This window comes from Anopheles arabiensis, chromosome 2, assembly GCF_016920715.1.
Source record: "Anopheles arabiensis isolate DONGOLA chromosome 2, AaraD3, whole genome shotgun sequence".
Lineage (NCBI taxonomy): Eukaryota > Metazoa > Arthropoda > Insecta > Diptera > Culicidae > Anopheles > Anopheles arabiensis.
The window spans coordinates 87,867,348-87,886,324 of NC_053517.1; the positions used below are offsets into that span (position 1 = coordinate 87,867,348).

The following is an 18,977-nucleotide window of genomic DNA, read 5'->3' on the forward strand; positions in this document are numbered from 1 at the left end:
AAAGTTACTCCTTCCGGCGCTTAACGAACACTGTGGAACCTAACAAAGATAGAATATAGATAGCACATAACAAACGGTCAGTGGCTTTGATTGTTTGGCCATTGGTAGTGTAACCGTAGACTCTAACCAATTTCCTACATGTCCGGGGATGATGGTTGGAGGGCAATGAATTATTTGTGGAACAATGTCAATAAAAGTTGTACCAAGGTACGATAAAGTTATTCTGACGGTAGTGTCAGAGAACTCTGGGAAGAATCCTCTCATCCTTCCCAAGTTCAGGCCTTCTTTTGTCGCACCCACACACATGCCCTTACTTAGTGTCAGTTACTGTGTAACCATCAGCCCCTTCTATTCTTACCGTCGTGCCCGAGCTTCAAAAAGAAAATTCAAAAACAAGTGACGTAAAACGTATCCAAAGAAAGTAGCAGACGGCATCCGTTATGGGAGCTGGACAACTTTTCGGGCGTACATGTTTGCAGCGCAGTGTTGCGTACGCATAAATAAAGCATTTCTAAGCCATGTGGAGCCATTTTCGTTACTGCATCGGTCAGGAAGCGCAGTGGCAAAGGCCGCGTCGGAATGAGTGAGCGATGCTGGGTTGGTTCGTCCAAACTGTACCGTACTGCACTGGATAAAGGCGGACAAGTGGCGCACGCTGATGATTGCCATTTGTATGATAATGGAGTCCTCAACAGAGCCAAGAGTTTGTGTGTCTGGTGTTTGTGTGTTCACTTGCGCTACAGCTTCGGCGTATCAAAAGGATTACCAAAGTATCACACCCGTTTTGTGGGCTGCTGCTGCTGCTGCTACTGCTGCCAGGAGATGCTATTTATTTTCCCATGATCCTCTCTGCCAGCGAGCGCACGCGAAAGTCTGAGTGGATTGTAGCCGAAAAGAACTTTGCGACCCTTTTGGTGTGCCCTTTTCCTCTCTTTGTTTTTAGCGCAGAATGGGAGTTTTGTACTTCTTCATTCTTCTTTGTGATTTGGAAAGCAAGTTAAGCGGGGAGTTTGTAAGTTTGCAGCTGCTATTTTTAGGTTTTGGCAAATGCAGCACAAACAAAAACCAAAAAAAAAAACACGGATGACATTTAAGTTTCATCGTTTTCTTTGCAGTGCTCGCCGTTTCGTGTAGGACAGCTGGAAGCACTAACTAACTTTGTAGCTTCACTGTCAGCTACGTCGCGCTCTCTAGGAGCTAGTCAAATTAGAGTGTTGGTGGAAATTTTGGAAGCGAAACTTTCTGTTAGCGATATTATCTAACGAAATTTTGGCTTGGGAGTTCCAATTTTTTGTGCAGGATTTTTCATTTTCATGAGAGCCGTTTCATATGGTTTTGACAATTTTGTGCGGGCACAAACAGTGTGAACGTCAAACGGACGCTCACAAGACTTTAATTACTTTTTCGGCAAGTTCATGACTATTTTGAAATGAATTAGCTTCTAGGTATCGTTTGTAACTTCTAGGTTATTACATTCAATCCCTAACTCTATAGTCAAAAGCAAGTGTTAATTAGTGTTTCGAGTGGTGAAGGGATAATTCCTGGAAAAAGTTGGTACTGCTTACGTTTTCGTTGAATGTGTACGTTACTGATTAAACTTAGCTCAACCGTACACCGGAGCAAATACAAATTACGATCACAAGCACCTTTCAAATACATCTGCTAGACATAGTAACCGTCAACATTGGATTGGAGATGACATTTAGGTCAACAAAGTAGGGAAATGAGAACTTTCGCGAAAGCGTAGTGACTCCAAATTATATCGACCAGCATACTTACACTCGAGCTTGTCCTCGGGTCGGCCAGCCTCCAGCAGCGATAGATAGCAGACGACGTCCTTGAGCGGTACCTTCAGCAGTAGCGGATCCAAAAATGATTGCTTTCTAGGAATCAGTCGCACATCTGCAATGAAACGGTGGAAATCAGGTGAAGGGAATGAAGCACACTTCAAACAAGCGCACCGATTGCGGGAACTGTTTCCCACTGACCGAAAGCGAGCACGAAGCGGACCGAGACTATTTCGCGCGTAAAATCGGGAGCGCCATAAAACGCCTGTACAAGATAAATTCGTACCACCAGCACGTCATCTTCACGTCACGTGCGCTTTGGGTGTTTCCGTGTTGACCGTTTCGAGGAAAATGGAGAATCCGACAACGCTCGCCCGGGGTGGTGGGCTAAATTTGTTTCCATGCGGACGTGCTTTCGTCCTGCTGAGGCTGTGGTGCGGCAAGACGCACAATGAAAGTGATCAGGTAGCATACGTCGGTATGTCGTGCGGACCTGTCGGATAAGCTGAAGCTTAGCATTTGCGCTACTTTCCCCCGTGTACGGGAAAAGCTAAAAGCTATCGAAACAGAATCGTCACGCTGAAAGCACATGCAACAGGTAGCTAGGGTTCTTCGTTCTTCGGTACGCTGACGGCGAGATTAAATGTTAAAATACCGAGAGCTGCCAAAAACCATCCTTCCTCTGAACCCTTCGGCTGAAGATTGACAGATGTTTTTGCTTGCTTTCTATGTGACTGATTTTACAATCAAACCAATGTTTAGACATCTGCATCGGTTCTCGTGAGCGCGATCGATCGATCTGTTTCGCCATTTTCTTCATCAACCGCGGTCGGAGTCGTGGGCAGGAAAAGTAGGCCAACCGCGCGGGGGATAATATTTACCTTCGATACGACAATTGACGGAGTTGTTGCTTTTGCGCGACGAGTTCCGGGAAATCTGCGAGTGGCTGTGCGAGTGCGAGTGGGACGGGCTCGAGTCGGCCGACCGGCGGAACGGTGCCTGCAGGATCGGTGGCGTACAGCCCATCGGGCTGGGCGTCACTGTCAGCATCGGATGGACGGTACCTGCAGGGAAAAAAGCAAACCCGAACGGGGATCCTCCCGCTTGTTGACACGCTCTGCTCGCTTTGGTGGTCCAGTGTGACCGGGTGGAGGGGTGTGGTACATACCGCACTTGCCCTTGTTGCTGCTGTCACCGCCGCCATCGAGCCCGAGATGCCCGAGCGACTGCAGCTTGTCGGTGAGCCCGTGTATCCGCTCGACGAAGCTGTTCCGCTGCGATTCCTGCGACGGCTGCGGTGTCGGAATGTCCACTATGCTGTTTAGGTTCGGTATCGACCCTGCATCCAGCAACAAACCAACAAAACCAAAACGAAAATGGGTGGAAAATGTCTATCATTTGCAGCTGATGTTTTGCAACCCATCCGGGGAAGCGTAGCCGTATACATAATTGGGTGTTGCCGTTCGCACTTACCACGATTGTGGGACGTTACCGGGGCGCAGGCTGCATTGCTGCTGATCGCCGCCATCTGGCTGAGAGCCTTCCCGTGGCTGTGCTGTTGCTGCTGTGCCTGGTACAGGGCCGGCTGCAGGAATGATATGAACAGGTGCTGGGACAGGTCATCGGGCGTTTCGCAGTCCAGAAACGAGTCGAGAAACTTGCGGAAACCATCATAGTCGATGTCCTGCCAGAGCGGGAGGTGAGAAAAAGAGAAGATAGCGATTGTTGAGTAGTTGTTTTGCAAATGAAGTTGAAGTGAAGGCAGCTGAATCTACTGTGCCTAAAGGAAGCATTAGATATTTGAAGTGATGGCAGCCCTAAGTGTGGAGCGTTTCTGTCTGAAGTGCCATGCTGGAAAGGCTTGGAAGCAGTTTAAGTTGTTTTTCAATGTAGCATCCTCTTTGGATGGTATGAAATAGAACAAAACAAAATCTAATACGAGTATATTGCACTTTAATACCATCGAACAAATCAACTAGCTCCGTCCAGCGCTCCCGTCTCAAGCTGCCGCAAAAGCAATTCTGATCGTTTGAGGCAATCTACTTAATTCAAGTAAAGACTTTGTCTGCCTGTTTTGAAGGCAATCCAAAAAAAGTTAGATCCTTTATGCTGTCGTTTCGTCTACACATTCTTCCTCTTTTTGTCTTTTCGTTATCACAAGACGCAACGATTTTTATTCTCGGTCGCATCTCACTTTCTCGGCACATTTCAATTAAGTGGCCCTTCCTTACCATTCGTTCTATTTGTTGGAGCGGTTTTTTTTTCTTCTTATGTCCCTTCCTTGGCGAGGGTAGGGTGTCATCTTTACAAAAACAAGATTAACGAGTTTGCAGACACGGTCACATTGGTGGTAGAACGTTCGTCTGCCATCGTGCTTTCACTTCGAAGGACACAACGAAGGACAGGGAACCGGAATGAAGATCAAGCGCAAGATGAATGGTTCCCTGTTTCGTTCTAATGATATTGACAGTGGCAAAAAAGGCCATTTTGTTTCGCTGCACCGGCAATGGTATTGGCTGTAGGTTCAGGCTTTAGAAGCTTTCGTTTTAGCTGTCACGCTTGAAAAGACAATTTGTTTCAAATTACACTCAGATACGTTAACAATGAAACAAACAAACACACATTCCGAAAATGGTCCAAAAGTTAATAATCAATTGTAGCGAGACAGAGAGAGAGAGCGCTTTCACTAAGCAACCAACAAACACAGCGAGATCATGTTGATGGTAAAAGCCCAACAGGGGAAAAAGCTTTTGCAAATCCCCAACTTCGAAACAAAGCTAAGCAACGTATGCAGCATGCTAAATTTTCACCATGTACCCGCGCTCGCCTTTGCTAAGCGGATTTTGCCTGTAATATAAAACAGATTTAAGTCGCCTTCCCGTCCCACACTGTTGCACCCTCCGACATCACCGGCTATCGGTAAAGGCAGTCGTCATCAGCTTGGTTTCCAATAAAACCGCGTATCCGGCAATCGCGGGGGCACCGCTCACGAGAAGTGTGTGTGTGTGTGGAGCAATTTTGCAGCAAACCTGCCCGAAAGGCATAATCATGCACGGATTGTGAACGGATAGTGTCGAACTGCCGCCATCGTTGGAGTGCCGTGCACGTACTGTCCCGAAAAAGCCCGTACACCACAGTCTCATTAGAACGGCCTGTATGTATGTGTGGGCTGCTGCCGAGCATCGAAACCAAGGTGCTCTTTTACCCTTGCACTGCAGGGTCAACAACACTCACATATACACACACACACACATAAAAAGAGAGCCATTTCTACACCCCAGGATGGTGGTATCAATCACGAGGTCCCACGTGCCAGCGTGATATTTGGATTGGCGGTAGGAGACCAACCAAACCCGTGAAAGGGTACGGTTGCTGAGCGGCTTTTAAGCCATAATCTCCGGCACTACTCATCGTGTGTGTGTGTGTGTGCGTGTGATTAGTATTCGGCGTACGTCGGAACGCGTTTGGGACGGGTTATCAAAAACAGCAGGAAAACGGGGCGGCAGGAGACGATTGTCGAGCGGAAGCCGGAAAAGCCTCCAGCAGCCTTGGCAATGCTTAAGCCTGCTTGTTAAGGATATAATCAAAATTTATTACCATGCTGTCATATGCTCGGGATCTTGTCGAGGAGGGGATGGGGGAAGATCGAGAGGGACGCCATACGGAGTAGTGTCTTACCGTTGACAGACGGAGTGAAGATGGCGACGGGGCTGGGGAAGGTGGATTCATTGGAACCGACGACACCACAGCGTGGAAGCGCGCTGAATGCAAAATTGGTTGCCATCATCATTTTTCGCGCAGCAAACCGAACCCATCGGGCCGAAATTTGATCAGCGGGGTTAGGTTAGTCGGGGAGGTGTATGGAGCGGTATTCGACATTGACATTTGAGGTGGATAGTGATTGGAAAAATGGCTGCCGATAAGCGTGGTAGCTTCCGCATCGGTTTGCAGACAGTATGCGCTGCTACGTACTCAGGAGGCTTACGTGCGCTTGCTGTCGACAACAGCGACCTCGTCGTACACTTCGGAGGGAAAAGTTAATTAGTCTGAAGTTATAATTATCAAACCCGGCGAAGGCAGGAATGCGAGAAGGTGTGAGATTAAGGCAGTAGAGTGCCACCAACATTGGAACTGACGGAACGCTATTTGGTACAGGCGGCTGGTAAATATGGCCAGGCTCTGTACACCTTCTTCTCGTGAAGCTATTGCCTATGGTGAAGAAAGGAAGGAACGCAGTTTGAGATTGGAGCTAATACAGTACACTGTGAAACATATTTTCAGTTCCCATCAATTAAGAATGTGACGCAAAAAGGCTAGTGACGCAAACAGGATGGTTGTTTTAACCGGCAGAAGGGGAAACAGTGTAAAGTCTATGTTTTATACGATTAAATTTTTCTAACACTTTCTTAATTAAGATCTTGAAGGACGTGAAAGTGTTTAAACTAAACCTCCAGTGAGTGTGTGGTCTCCTGACAGCGCTTGTTTGCTTACGGCGTATTAATTACATCCGCAGAGTTTGGCAATCCACTTTTCCGAAGTAATACCCCGTGAATTGATTGCTTTATTTGATGACGGCTTAAACATTGTTACCACAACGCAAAGAGCCTGCCGAACAAAGATGAACCACGAGCGTGTTTGTGGGCTGTTTAGCTCCCGCCGAATATATCCTTTATCCTTCCGGAGTGTCCTCTTGTTTCCATTTGCTAGCATCTTTTAACATCCGGGGTGCCCGGCGGGTAAATCATCTTCCAGCGCTAGCTGCTTGTCAACGTACCGTCACGTTGTTTGCGCTTGACGCACGAAATTATTGTGAACGCAGAAAACCAGGCCTGCCAATAGCCTCGTGCACCTTCCCCCTTCGCTTTCCCTTTGGTTCAACCGCTCAGTAAACACAATCGTCTATTTGATTGTGAGTAAATTGCTCGCCAGTGAGATGAAGCAACTTTTCCGGACATGTGTGTGTGTGCTGTTCACTTTGTCGCTACCGCCGGAAAGCGATACGTGCGAAACAGAGCGCGGAGCAAAATCATCGACCGCCGGTTGGTTGGGCAACAGCCGAGAAAAATCATCAAACGCTTCGCCGAGGTGGAGGATATTGTTCCGGGAAAAATCAGAAATATCCACCCCAATCCTCACCACACGACACACACACATACATGATCGTCCTCGGGAAGGATTTCATCATCGTCGCAGCGCACGGGAACGGCTTTCAATCTCGGAGAAGGGCCACCCGCTATAATGGAAAGTCCTTTCAATCGTCAGCTGTTGTTGTTGTCGGTTGCCGTGGATCGGTTCTGAGTTTTTTTTTCTTCTCTTTTTAGCTTTTCGTTTTCCACGCACGCACTCGGGACATTGGAAAAGCTTTCCCGCTGACTTTCCGGCTATTGACCTTCGCCGATTTTGGATGTCACTTTGATAGGCAGCAGGCGCCCACGGTTTTTTTTTGGTGACATGGGATGACGGTGCGAAGAACATAAAAGCGAAACGGCGTGCCAAAATGCTCTTTCCGCCTCACGCACGACGGTATGATTGTTTTGCTGTTGCCGGTTGTGTAGTAGAGACCGGCGGGTAGACGGTGGCAGTCGGGCCGACGGGTGAATCGACGTCTTCCGTATCTCCGCGGGGCCGGGCGTCCGGGGTGGATAAACCGATTACGCACCATGCGGGCGAAACGAGCAGCCAAAATGTATGTGCCCCGCTCGTGAAAAGTGTGCTTCAGCATTTCTTCTCCGCTGATTTTCGGCCCCCGGGGCGGGCAGGAGCGAACGAGAGGATGTTGTTTGTGTTGCTGAAAGTACCATCTCGGGCGGGTATTGGCACGGTACACGAGCACCACTCTCGTTCTGTGACCACTGGGCCCGGGAGGGAGCGAAGTTTACGTTACGTTTGAAGTCAACGCGGCAACCTTTCTCGTGGGCGCTGTCACACGGGAGCGCCGTACGGATTGACGGCCGATGCTGGAGATGGCACCCGGGCGGGTGAATCGTCCTTTTTGCTGTTGTTATTTTTGTTCGCCCAACGGCATAACAATTTGTGTACCAGCGTCATAATGTATCAGGTAGGATTAGTGAAAAAAAGGAGAAGTAAAATTCCCAGGACATTATCCATCTGAGGGACCCGGCGGTCGTACACGCGTACGTGGTACAATGATTGCGGCGGGTTTCCGGGTTCGTTGTGTAGCGCTAGATTGATTGACAATATTTTGCTGGTGGAATGTAGCAGTTATTTATTAGTTTCTGCTCAGAAAAGGACAAATGTTGATTCCATAATGCAGGATTTATTAGATTTATTTCTACAGATCTTGAACCAGATGTTTTCGAACTGTTCGCAAAGACACAGAGATGGAGACAGAGAGACACAGAGTGGTTAGATACTTTGGTAGATGAATTGATATTATGTAGAGAAGCAATAGGTTTCCCATCATTTACTCATTATGAAGTATTCCCGTTCTAGCGCTCGTAGAGTCTGAAAATGCTTTCCAGCGCTTAAAAATTGTAATTAATAAAAAACTTTCTAACTTGCTGCGTCGTACGGCGGGGAGCGACAAAATGCTTTTAAAGCGTTCCGAACGCAAACTTTCCTTTGCTGAACCCACGACTATCGACCGGCACGCAGCCCCGACAGTCTGGAAAGCTGGAACCACAATGAATTGTTAATGGTTTCGAATCCATAAAATACGCTACCCTCACCCCTGGACATTGTCTTTCAGCATTCAACGGTACACCAGTAGCAGACGATGTTTGACCGCCGTGTGTGTGTGTGTGTGTGTGTGTGTGTGGCCTTCGAATCTGTTGCGACTAATCCTTTCGACCCAACCTTCCCGGACAGCCACCCCCCCTCATAGTAGGCAAACAATAAAACCACACGAACAAAACCAACCGGGGATCATCAACAATTGTGCCCCCGCCGTCGGGTGATGACGTTGCTATCCAACAGATGGTTAGCAGGCATTTTCAAATTCAAGAGTTGCCCTCACCTACCTTCCGCCCCATTTTGCGTTGACGTCATTCCGGTGCCATCCACGTTGCAGTTCCGTCCGGCACTGCAATAAAATTGCACCCTCTGACGTCATCGTTTTTTGGCGACAGTCCAAAACCCGGAGACGCTAACTTGTGGCATCGATCGGTGCGAGCCGACGTTTAGCAGAAAGCAAACTGCACGGCTACAATATGCCCCCCCCCCTGGGGTGCTTTCCCATTGGTTTCGCATCCACTAGCCGATAGTGTTTTGCAACGACGGGAAGAATGGGAAAGTTTTGCGTTTTTATGGGGCTAATAAAGGACAGCAGTTGAAAATTGTTTTTCGCATGGTGTGCGGGTTTTTGGGGGACGAGTTCAGACGACCGTAACCTCGCCATTTTCATGATCGTCGGAACGATGCAAATGGGGATTTTATTTCGTGCGCTATCGCATCATCGCGGTGTGTTCGGATTGACCAGTTAAAATGGGGTAAGAAAAAAAAACAGGAAGGTTTTCAAAAATTTAATCCATTTTGTGCAATCTCGTTAATGAAGCCATGGAGAGTTCCGTTCAAGTGTGGAGCTGCATGCACGCACGCATGCAGGGATCCACTCAACTGTGAACGCTGCTCGCAGTTGACAGACAATTATGGAAAAATTTGAATATATATTTTTAATTTCCCTACCATGTGTATCAGCTGGACAATGACAACGACGAAAACGAAAAGCGAAAACAGACAACAACACGTTAGCTCTAACTGTGGCAGTTGTGGATGGAAATAAAATGTCGCATCGCAGTTGTTGTGCGAAAGCGTCCGAAAAGCTGCTACCGATCCCAAATGCCGAATGCCGGAAACTCCCCGAACTCCCCGAGCAATAATAATCCAATTCCCGAGAGTGGAATGTCATGACAATTTCGCAAATTTCGTTCTACTTTGATGGTTTCCATTTCGTCGTTGTTGGTTGGTCGGGTTGGAGGTTCGGAGGTATTTTTTTTCAGCTGCTGCACTGGAAAAAAATGGAACAAACAGCAGGGTGGGAAAACAACGTAAAGGTGAAGAGTTTCGATACAATGGTCGTGTACACATGGTGTCGGTACGGGTGAGCTAGTATGAAAAACACAAGCTGTGTACTGAGTCGAGGTTTGCGCCAAACGATTGCTAGCGATGTTGCGGAAAAGGTGTACGTTTTCCTGGGAAGATGATCATTTGCGTATTTGCGTATTTGGTGTACATTGTGTTTCGCTTCAAAACGCTCACCATGTGGAAAAATGTTATTAACTCTTTTCGTCGAAATTTTCCACGCGAATCAATGTAATCCTTTCGTACGTTTCATGATTCGCTATTATGTTAACAAGACGTAACAAATCGTGCACTGTTATGTCGCAGATAATTTAATAGATTGCGATGATGCCATACTGATGCCGCATAATAAGCAAAAACATTGTGAAGATAGATGGTTGGCATAATAAATGAGCAGAGCAAGCAAAATGCTTTTCAATAAACACATAAAAATGAGTTAGAATGCATAAAGATACTTCCACTTTAGCTACTAGAAGATTAGGCTTACTATAGCAATTTTTGGATTTGGTTCTTATACAACAGGATTAATAATTCATCTTATTCCGTAACTGATTTTAATCTTCTCCGGCTACAACTCTACGGATTCCAAGCTTCCACTTCAACGAAGGGCAGACAGACCGTAATTTGCTTTGTGCTTTCGAGCGAGATCAGCCGGAACCATTTACCCACTTATGCTTGTTCAACCAGTGCAGGTATTATCCGATGTACTGCTATTCAAAAGTTTTCGTTATGTTTCATACTATTTAACCTAATCAAAACAATAAACACGATGCACAAGCTTTGTATCCCGGTGCCCCATTTGCTACGTAAATTGTGTGTTATGTATGAGCTTGTTAATGTGCACGTGGTCAAGCAGTAGAGTTGGCACAAGCAAACCAGTTGAGTGTTAATTCCTCTCCTTGATGTTTTTGGTAGAAAATGTGAAAATTATCCAAGTGCTTCAATTTAGTTGCCCATGGCGTTGCAATGGTTGTATGTAAAGGAATTGTTATCGAGAGTCGAGCATATTATGAAGCTTATAGGATACGTTCTTCTAGCGTTAAACGATTAAAAGCAGGGAACAGTGTAATATGGTTTGCAATTCTGTAGTAAGTATGCCTTATGGAAGGGTCGGGAAAAATATTGAGGACGTAAATAAACATACATTGGCAATAAACAGCAGATTGACGCCTAATACGTGCCTTGCATCATAAGCACCTACGTGGCTTAAATGGAATTATATCAAAGCTTCCTGAGCAACTCACCATTTTACACAGTTTAGTAACGTATCTTCCATACATTTGTATACGAGCGCCCTTTCCTAACCATACACACGTCGGTAATCATAAACAATTTAGAAAATGTGTTTTAAGATACTGTTTGGTAGATGATTTGATAGTTGCTACCAGTGCAAATATCGATAATTTCGTTTACCCTGCCATGACACCATATCGCAGTCGAAATCGAAATCAGTTTCGTGTACCGTTTATCGGTAAGCCCTTCAAAATACAGTTCGATGTTGCTGTTAGTGTTCGAATGCTAACGCGTGCCTCGAATATCGGTGCCGACAAGGATAATCTTCTGTGTTTGGAACGTATTTTCCTTCCCTTACACGTACGCACACGATCCAAAGCACGTACGTGTTGCTTTACATGCGGCTGTCGTCACCTTTGGCTGTGGGAAGGCGCAGTGGGGGCTGCTCCGCTGGTGCTGGTTAGTAATAAAAATGTAATTCCTGTGATTGGGTTCAATCGAGCTGAAGGTTGGCAGTGGCCCGGTTTGGGTGAGGGAAGGGGTTAGTCGATTCCAAATTGAATCAAAACTTGTGATAATCCAAACACATAATTACAAAACTATGTGTATGTAAACCGAGTCGACATAACTATGTGCAAGATGAGCTTTACAATGTTTGAAAACTTATAACTTAAGGTAAATAATGTGTAGGAAAACGGAGCACTTCAATTCAATTTGCACGTGTCATTTACAAGCTGAAAACAGTGGTTAAAGCTGCTACAATTTGAAAGTTACAATCAAACCGCCTGCGGCATGAATACAACCTTTTACACTAACGAGGGCAAAATGTTATTCTTTCCGAAAGACGAATACACACACCCGTACACATTTTCGGGCGCTTTCAGGCGAAATTGTTTTGTAGCGTTTCGAATTTCAACTGCCTCAAAGTTACGCACACCTAGTGCCCGTAACGAGCTGACAACTTTATTAAAACCAATATCAACAACTCATCGCAATACCCACGGCAGAGTGATTCTCGCCCACGCCGAACGAACACCCGGCTGCTGGTGCGCTTCGTAAACTTTTCCTTCGGGAAATGAACACCGGGAATTTGTAGCGGAAGCTCATTAGATTGTTTTGCAAAGCAGTTCTTCCCCCTCAGGCAGTCTGTTTCTAAGTGAATGCAGGCATTCCACGAAAAACGGTGCCATGGAAATTTAAGGTCAAACACACAGGAGGAGCGATGCTTTGCCGTGCTTGAAGTTGCAAATTTGATTAGTTCCAAGATGCGTGTACTGGAGGAGCGCGAAAATTTTGGATGAACTTGATCATTTTTTTTATATTTTTTGCTGCTTTTTTAATGGTATATCTTTAAGTTCACGCTCTACTTTGGAGACTGTTGCTTTTGAGAGCAACATTAATGCATTAAAGCGATCATTGTACGACGCGGTTCCCAATGCGTGAATGCCGTGCGTTGCTTGAGGGCAAACATATTTTGGGAAGAATCTTTGCTTTCTGCACGTTGGTATTTCACGTGCTTATATGCAGGAAGCAACTGGTGCAGGACCCAGGAGTGCACGTGCTTTGAACCGTGCCGCAATTTGCATCCTTTGACCTAGAAGCTTCCAAGGAACTGTAACTCAGTCGAGAGTATTTGCTGAGGAATTTAGAGACTGAATACACCCCGACTCTCGTTGCTGCAGTCCCCAAAGCGTGGGAACACATTTTGAACCACATTCCTATAAAATTTTTGCAATTTGCTATCTGCCGCGTATTTTAAGCACAATGAAACTGCATTCACTACAGTAGGAGTGCTTAAGATGTCTCTGTCCAGGGTACTAGGAAAAGGCGGTAAATTGTAAAGGAAGGCGAATTCTATGCAACACTTAAGACAGACGGTATGGTTTGAAGTTTGATGTTCTCATCACATTTTGACTAACGAAACCTTTATTTAGAGGATTTATAGAATAGTTATTTATTTTCATATCGATAGTGAATTCTTAGTCGAATTAATGGATGACTTTTCTATGGGAGAAGAAATGATAACGTACCGGGAAGGTTACAGCAAACCTGATCATATTCATTAGAGGGCTGTACATTCTACATTGTTTAATTAATGTTTAAATAATTTTATATATTTTTTTTGCTTAAAAATGTCTTGTTGAGTTGGGTCTTTATCTTTGTATCTTAATTGTTTTTGTCATAAACGTAATTCAATGTTCATGAGACCTTCCGTACTAAGTGAGCCAAGCAGTGCCGCAGTTCCTCGACGAATAATGCAGGTACTTGAACTAAATTTGAATTTTGAAATTGTAACTAATGTTTACTGGTATTGCATGGAGTCACTTCTCGTAACATAAAATAGGATTATACGACATGTAATTTACTTGGACAACCAAGCTAGCTTAGAAAGAAAATCAATTTAAGTCAACTTGGGAAAGGTTTTTGTTACGGGAAATGGGAAACAATGTTTTTGTCAGCAAAATAAAATCGTTAGCTAAATTCGTTAGCACAGCTCAGTGACAAACTATGACGTAACCAACCTACATCGCAAAAAGAGCAACATTTAATTAGTTTTTGCATCGACAAGTTAACACGACACTAACAAACTGACGCTTTTTATTACGCTATAAATACGCGTCAGGCAGTCCCAAAGAAGCAGAAGTTTTCTAATCCCCCCACACACCCGTTAATCGTTAATCCTCCACCAGGGAGAGCAAAAAATTCGCTGCAAAAGCTACTCTGCGTGACAGGTGGAAATAGAAACGGTGGGTGTAAAAATAATTAGGTGCTGAAATATCTCACCTACGTGCTGTTGCGGGGTATAACGTGAAAGGCAAAGCACGACGGATGCGGGAAGAAAGTTTTGTGATCAGATCGCTAATTTGAATAAAATATTCAAGACGTCTGAGACGTTATGTGCAAATGGCCCAAGATCGCACTCTAACTGTCGCTGAATTCCGCATTATGGCTGACGGAGTGTTTGCTTTGTCGCTGGCAACTTATTACTACCCTCCCGATAGCCTCCGTTTTAAACGAGCTGCTGATTATCAATACCATACCTAGAACCCGAATCGTGAACCATTTAAGCAGCGGCTGATGTGAAAGTTTTGTCGAGGCAAAAGAAAACCACATCGATTGCAAGACAAAGTGAGCCCTGGGCGGAACTTTCTGCTCCGCTGGAACAATGAAACGTTTCGAGACGGAGTATTTATCGCTCCTGTAGGTGGGGCTGTGGGAGCATTTTCTTCGATCGGTGTGCCATTTTTTTTTTTTTTGTTTTTCAATTTGCAACACCTTCTTTAGCCGCAGTCTAGAAAGGGGAAACTTTTTGCAAAAAACAGCCGATTGAAAGCGAAAGCTACCAGAATCTACGACAAAACTCCCCCACTCTTCAGAGTGCGTCGATCCCTTGCGATGCAAAACCCGTACCGGAAGTTTTTCACGCTCCAAGGTTACGGTTTGCCTCATTCTCGCCTCACCATGTAATCGAAGACGCTCGTACCAAGTTTCGACGTGAAAGAAAAAAGTAAGCGTTACTTGCCATTGTTGGTTAAGAGTTTTGATTTTGAGAATGTTGTTAAGTTCTACACGTGGCTGCCTTGTTGTGGTGTTTTATCCGGGTTTCACAAGCTCTTGAGGTTTTCCCTTTGGGCGAGTGGTATCGTGGCTGGCTGTAAGCTATTCGGTAGCTCTTTTTTTGGGGGAGAGTTTCTGAAGAAGAAATAAATGTGACGCTGGCAGGAACGAAGTCCTCCGCGTACCGCTCATCAATATTCATTGCCGTGGTGTTCTCAGACACTTAGCAAAGGAAGCGTAACTTGTCTTGGATAAGGGACAAGATTTTCCAATTTTACTAACCCCCGTCCCTGATAATAGGCTTTGTTAAGGGCTTAAACAGAAGCTTGTTGACTTAAGATTGGGGATTTCAACAGATATTGCGAGTTAAACACCTTTAGAGGTAATCATGTTATGAACGATAATCGTTTTGCAGATTGAATTAGATATTACTTAATAATACGTATTTCCTATTGATCAATCGTCTGCACATTAGTGCTTACATACTACATACTTAAACTGTTTTTTTTGAGTCACACGACACTTTGCACAAACAACCAATATTGAAGAAACTCTTAAATCACAATCCTTAAAGGGAACAAAAAACAAAAATCGAAACGAAAACAATACTGTTTTTAAAGCAATTTGCTTTCCCTATTTCAAGCTGCAAGCTGTCTTACCTAACATCTGCAATCGTTTGCCTAACACAACAATCTAAACGACAGATTTATGCGTGCCCAAAAAGCGCTCCAGAGTGGAAACAAATGTCACCCTCCTAAGCTTACTTTGTTGCTGTCATCTAGTTACAATTCAATTTAATCTTATTTAACTTAAACGAAAAACAAACCATCCGCCTTTAACGACTTCACTGCCACTCTGCACCGGTGGGATGGGTGGAGGACAATGTTCGACTAAGTCACCCTCTGGTGCCACTAGACCAAACCATTGCCATTTTGAGGTTCTTTTGCTCTGGCTGTGTTTGAGCAGGAGTAAGGCGATTGTTACGCATGGGTGCAAATTCGGGAGGGAGTGAAAAGTCTGTGAAAATCTTCGGAAAGAGCCGAAAAGAACATTTGCCTGTCCTTTTGTCTGGGGTGTTTGATTATTGTTCCTTTACTCTGCTTCGTTTCAGTGTCACAGGCTTTATTCTACTTTTGGGCTAGCTGTCTACCGATGCATCCGACGGACAGCATGTAGATTTAGGATGTGTGATTGGGAGGTGGAGCGAATGCAAAGTGATATTGGTATTGCCCATTTTTGGTTTGAATTTGCATTCGACCTAAACCAAAATTGGTGGTTAGTTAACGAGTTTTATAACGTCTGATGTCTAAATAAATGGTTATAAATGTATTTTGTGGAAAAAATATAAATAGGTGGTAAATCAAACATTATGCAAACGCCTTGTTGTTACCACTTATTATTTTAAAATCTTAGACTCTAGACAGCTGGTCTCGTAGTACAGCCGTCAACTCGTACGACTTAACAACATGCCCGTCATGGGTTCAATCCCCAAATAGACCGCGCCGCCATACGTAGGACTGACTATCCTGCTATGGGGGGAATCAATTAGTCACTGAAAGCCAAGCCCACAAGTGGGTACAGGCAGGCCTTGACCGACATCGGTTGTTGAGCCAAAAGAAGAAGAAGAAGAAGACTCTAAATTGATACCTTAAAATCGTGGTGGTGCCGTCAAAGAATGGCACAGCAGTACGAGTGTACGGGATTTTCGACACGAAGTAAGTCGAATATTCACTTATCAGCAAAACAAATATGTTTCTATGCTAGAAAAACTACTTAACAACATATTGAAATGTTATATATTTTTTACTTTCTGTGAGATGTGACTGCTTTAATTCAATTTTTGAGAAATCTATCACCTAGAATTACTTGCGCTTCAGCTCCAAAGCCATAATTCATTCTTAAAGCCTTAAGCTTTTTTTTGCTTTCGGACACAAAAGTGACCTAAACCCTTTTTCACGCACCTTTTACAGTTTATGCACGGCACGCAGCCACCCGAAAAGTAAAATATGACTTCAAACTGCGGGCGGTAAATAGGAATAAATTATTCCATAACTGTCCGTACACTGCGTTCGCTGCGAGCAATAATAATGCGACAATAAAACCGGACCGGAATACGCCTGCTTTTACGCAACAAAGAAACTGTGTACGCAAGAATAACAACGTGTAAAAATAGTTTTACTACTACAAACATTTCCTGCTGCAGGACGTTATAGTGTTTGGTTTTAGCATGATTTACCGCACATCATAAATGTCCTGTTCGGTTAACCAACCGACCAGAAATAAATGCGAACCCAAAACACACAGACACATACAAACACTCAACATTTCCACTTGAACTCACTGCAAGAAGGATGTTGTGTTTTATTTCGTTATGTTAGGCTATATTTGTTGCACCAGAGGGAGCCGCTGAAGGCTAAGCGCACAATTTAAAGTAGCACAAATTGAATTACATTCAAGGAGAGATCCCGAAAAAGAAAAGACAATGAGTAATGCTTCCCCCCCCCCCCCAAAAACAGACCGGCCCAAAAAGTGGAGAACAAATTGATAAGTAAACCACACTTTGAAAGCACCATATTTCCCTAGGATCGTTCCCTCGACATGAAGCTCCCATGCGCTATGAGAAGTGAATGCAAGATGGAAAACAATAAAACGTGAAATCTGACAAGAAATTGTTGCTCGAGACATCGAAAACACCTTTTCCCACCGTGCTGCAAAGGGTGCCCAGGAGAGAAAACATGACGCCAGGTGCTGACAGTGATTCTTCGCGATATCGTTTCCCCCAGGTGTTCTACCTCGCCGGATCTCGTCAACACGTTCTCGTCAACACCAGCAAACAGCCCGGGCGCTTTCCTGGAGAAACAGAGTAGCTGCGGATCATTTTTCTTCTTACGATTGATGAAGCTGCTAGCTCCTAGCCGAGCCGGGCCGGCGAAACGAGCTTGAATGTCGTCTGGCAGTGCCTGGAACGGCGCAGGTAAACAGGATTTCGCTATCGTTTAGCTAGCGCCGGAGGGATGCAAATATTGCTCCTCGCAAGCAGGTATCCACTTTCGACACGTCGTTTATTTCGTTCAACGGTGCACAAAATCACACGATTGTGTGCTTGCCTGCTTGTGTCTACGGCCGTTCAAATCCACCCGACGCCGGCGAAGGTGTGGATAACACCAGAGTGTCGAGTGTCTTCAACGTAGATGAGCATCTCTTCGGCGTGTTCCTTTTGACGGATATTGTCAAATTAGAGGCGGCCCAATTTTACAATGGATTTAACAAGGGAAACTGGAATGGCTATGCTCGTGTTTCACACGCGGCTTCCTTCCGAACCCATTTCAGTGTGTTGTTTTGCGTTGGATGTCAGTGTCACTTACTTGCAATGTTTCGTTGGGTTTATTGGAAAAGGTTTAGTAGTCAATCACATTAAATAAACTGTTCAGGTAAAGAAACAATCATAAAACAATGTCTAAATATGCAAATAAGATGGTCCATAAAAAATACAAGGAATTCAATCTTCCAAGCGTAATGATTACTTTATAATATTCTGTTTAAAAAACCTTTTTTCGGCATTTACCCTTTTACCGAGAAAGATGCACAATTTAATATAACCCCAAAATCACCCCTTTTCAAAGCTTTAGTACAAAGCTACACCCCACAGGAAGGCAACCCAACAGTACGTAACAGACCGTTCCGTTAAATGAATTTTCGACCGATTGCCTATTCCGAGATTAATGGCGGGCTCATTTATTACTCCACCGACCGGGGTTTCATGTGGTTATCGGCCGATTCAAAAACTCTTGCCAATGATCGCTTGCCGGGGGACCGGGGATAGCCGGATACTAATCGTTGGAAAGGTCAAAGCAATCCTCGTTCACATAATCCCGATACTAATCCCAGCGGCAGAACGAGGTTGGCAACCTTGGTCAGTGGTTAGAGCGTGGTGAACCACATGGGACAGGAAACCTAACCCGGGCCAAACGAACGCCGATAGAAACGAACGTCATCCCGTTGTTCTGTGGACAGTTGAGCTCTGATATTGATATCCGGGGGCAGCCGAATTTCATCTCCCTCCAGAACCCTCGCATCGTCGTCCTCGTCTTTTAATCCCTTCCGCCCATTTGATGCATTTTATAGCCGGGTGATGATTGGCCATTATTATCCAACCGGCCGGCTCCTCGTTGGAGACTTTAAATCCATACCCTTTCGGATATTGGGGGGATAAAACTTTAAGCGGCACGATTCATGGGAAGCCACGGCCCGTTGGCAGATTTATGAGCCATCCTTCGTCAACGTGCTTGGAGCGCGGCAGTGAAGAAGATCATGTTCCTAGAGACCCGAAGCCAACAGCTCGACGCTCGTGAATGGGAA

The 18,977-nt window shown here is 45.0% G+C and overlaps 1 protein-coding gene across 2 annotated transcripts in view; it reads right to left on the minus strand.

Annotated features, from left to right (window-relative positions):
- Positions 1–18,977, minus strand: part of LOC120893592 (diacylglycerol kinase 1) — an 82,518-nt gene that overhangs the window by 18,734 nt on the left and 44,807 nt on the right. For both annotated transcript variants that reach the window (XM_040295569.1, XM_040295568.1), the window contains exons 5-8: positions 3,261–3,471; positions 2,956–3,126; positions 2,669–2,851; positions 1,780–1,902 (exon numbers count right to left, since the gene is read on the minus strand). In XM_040295569.1, the coding sequence (XP_040151503.1) occupies positions 1,780–1,902; positions 2,669–2,851; positions 2,956–3,126; positions 3,261–3,471 (688 nt within the window). The remainder of the gene's footprint in view (positions 1–1,779; positions 1,903–2,668; positions 2,852–2,955; positions 3,127–3,260; positions 3,472–18,977) is intronic.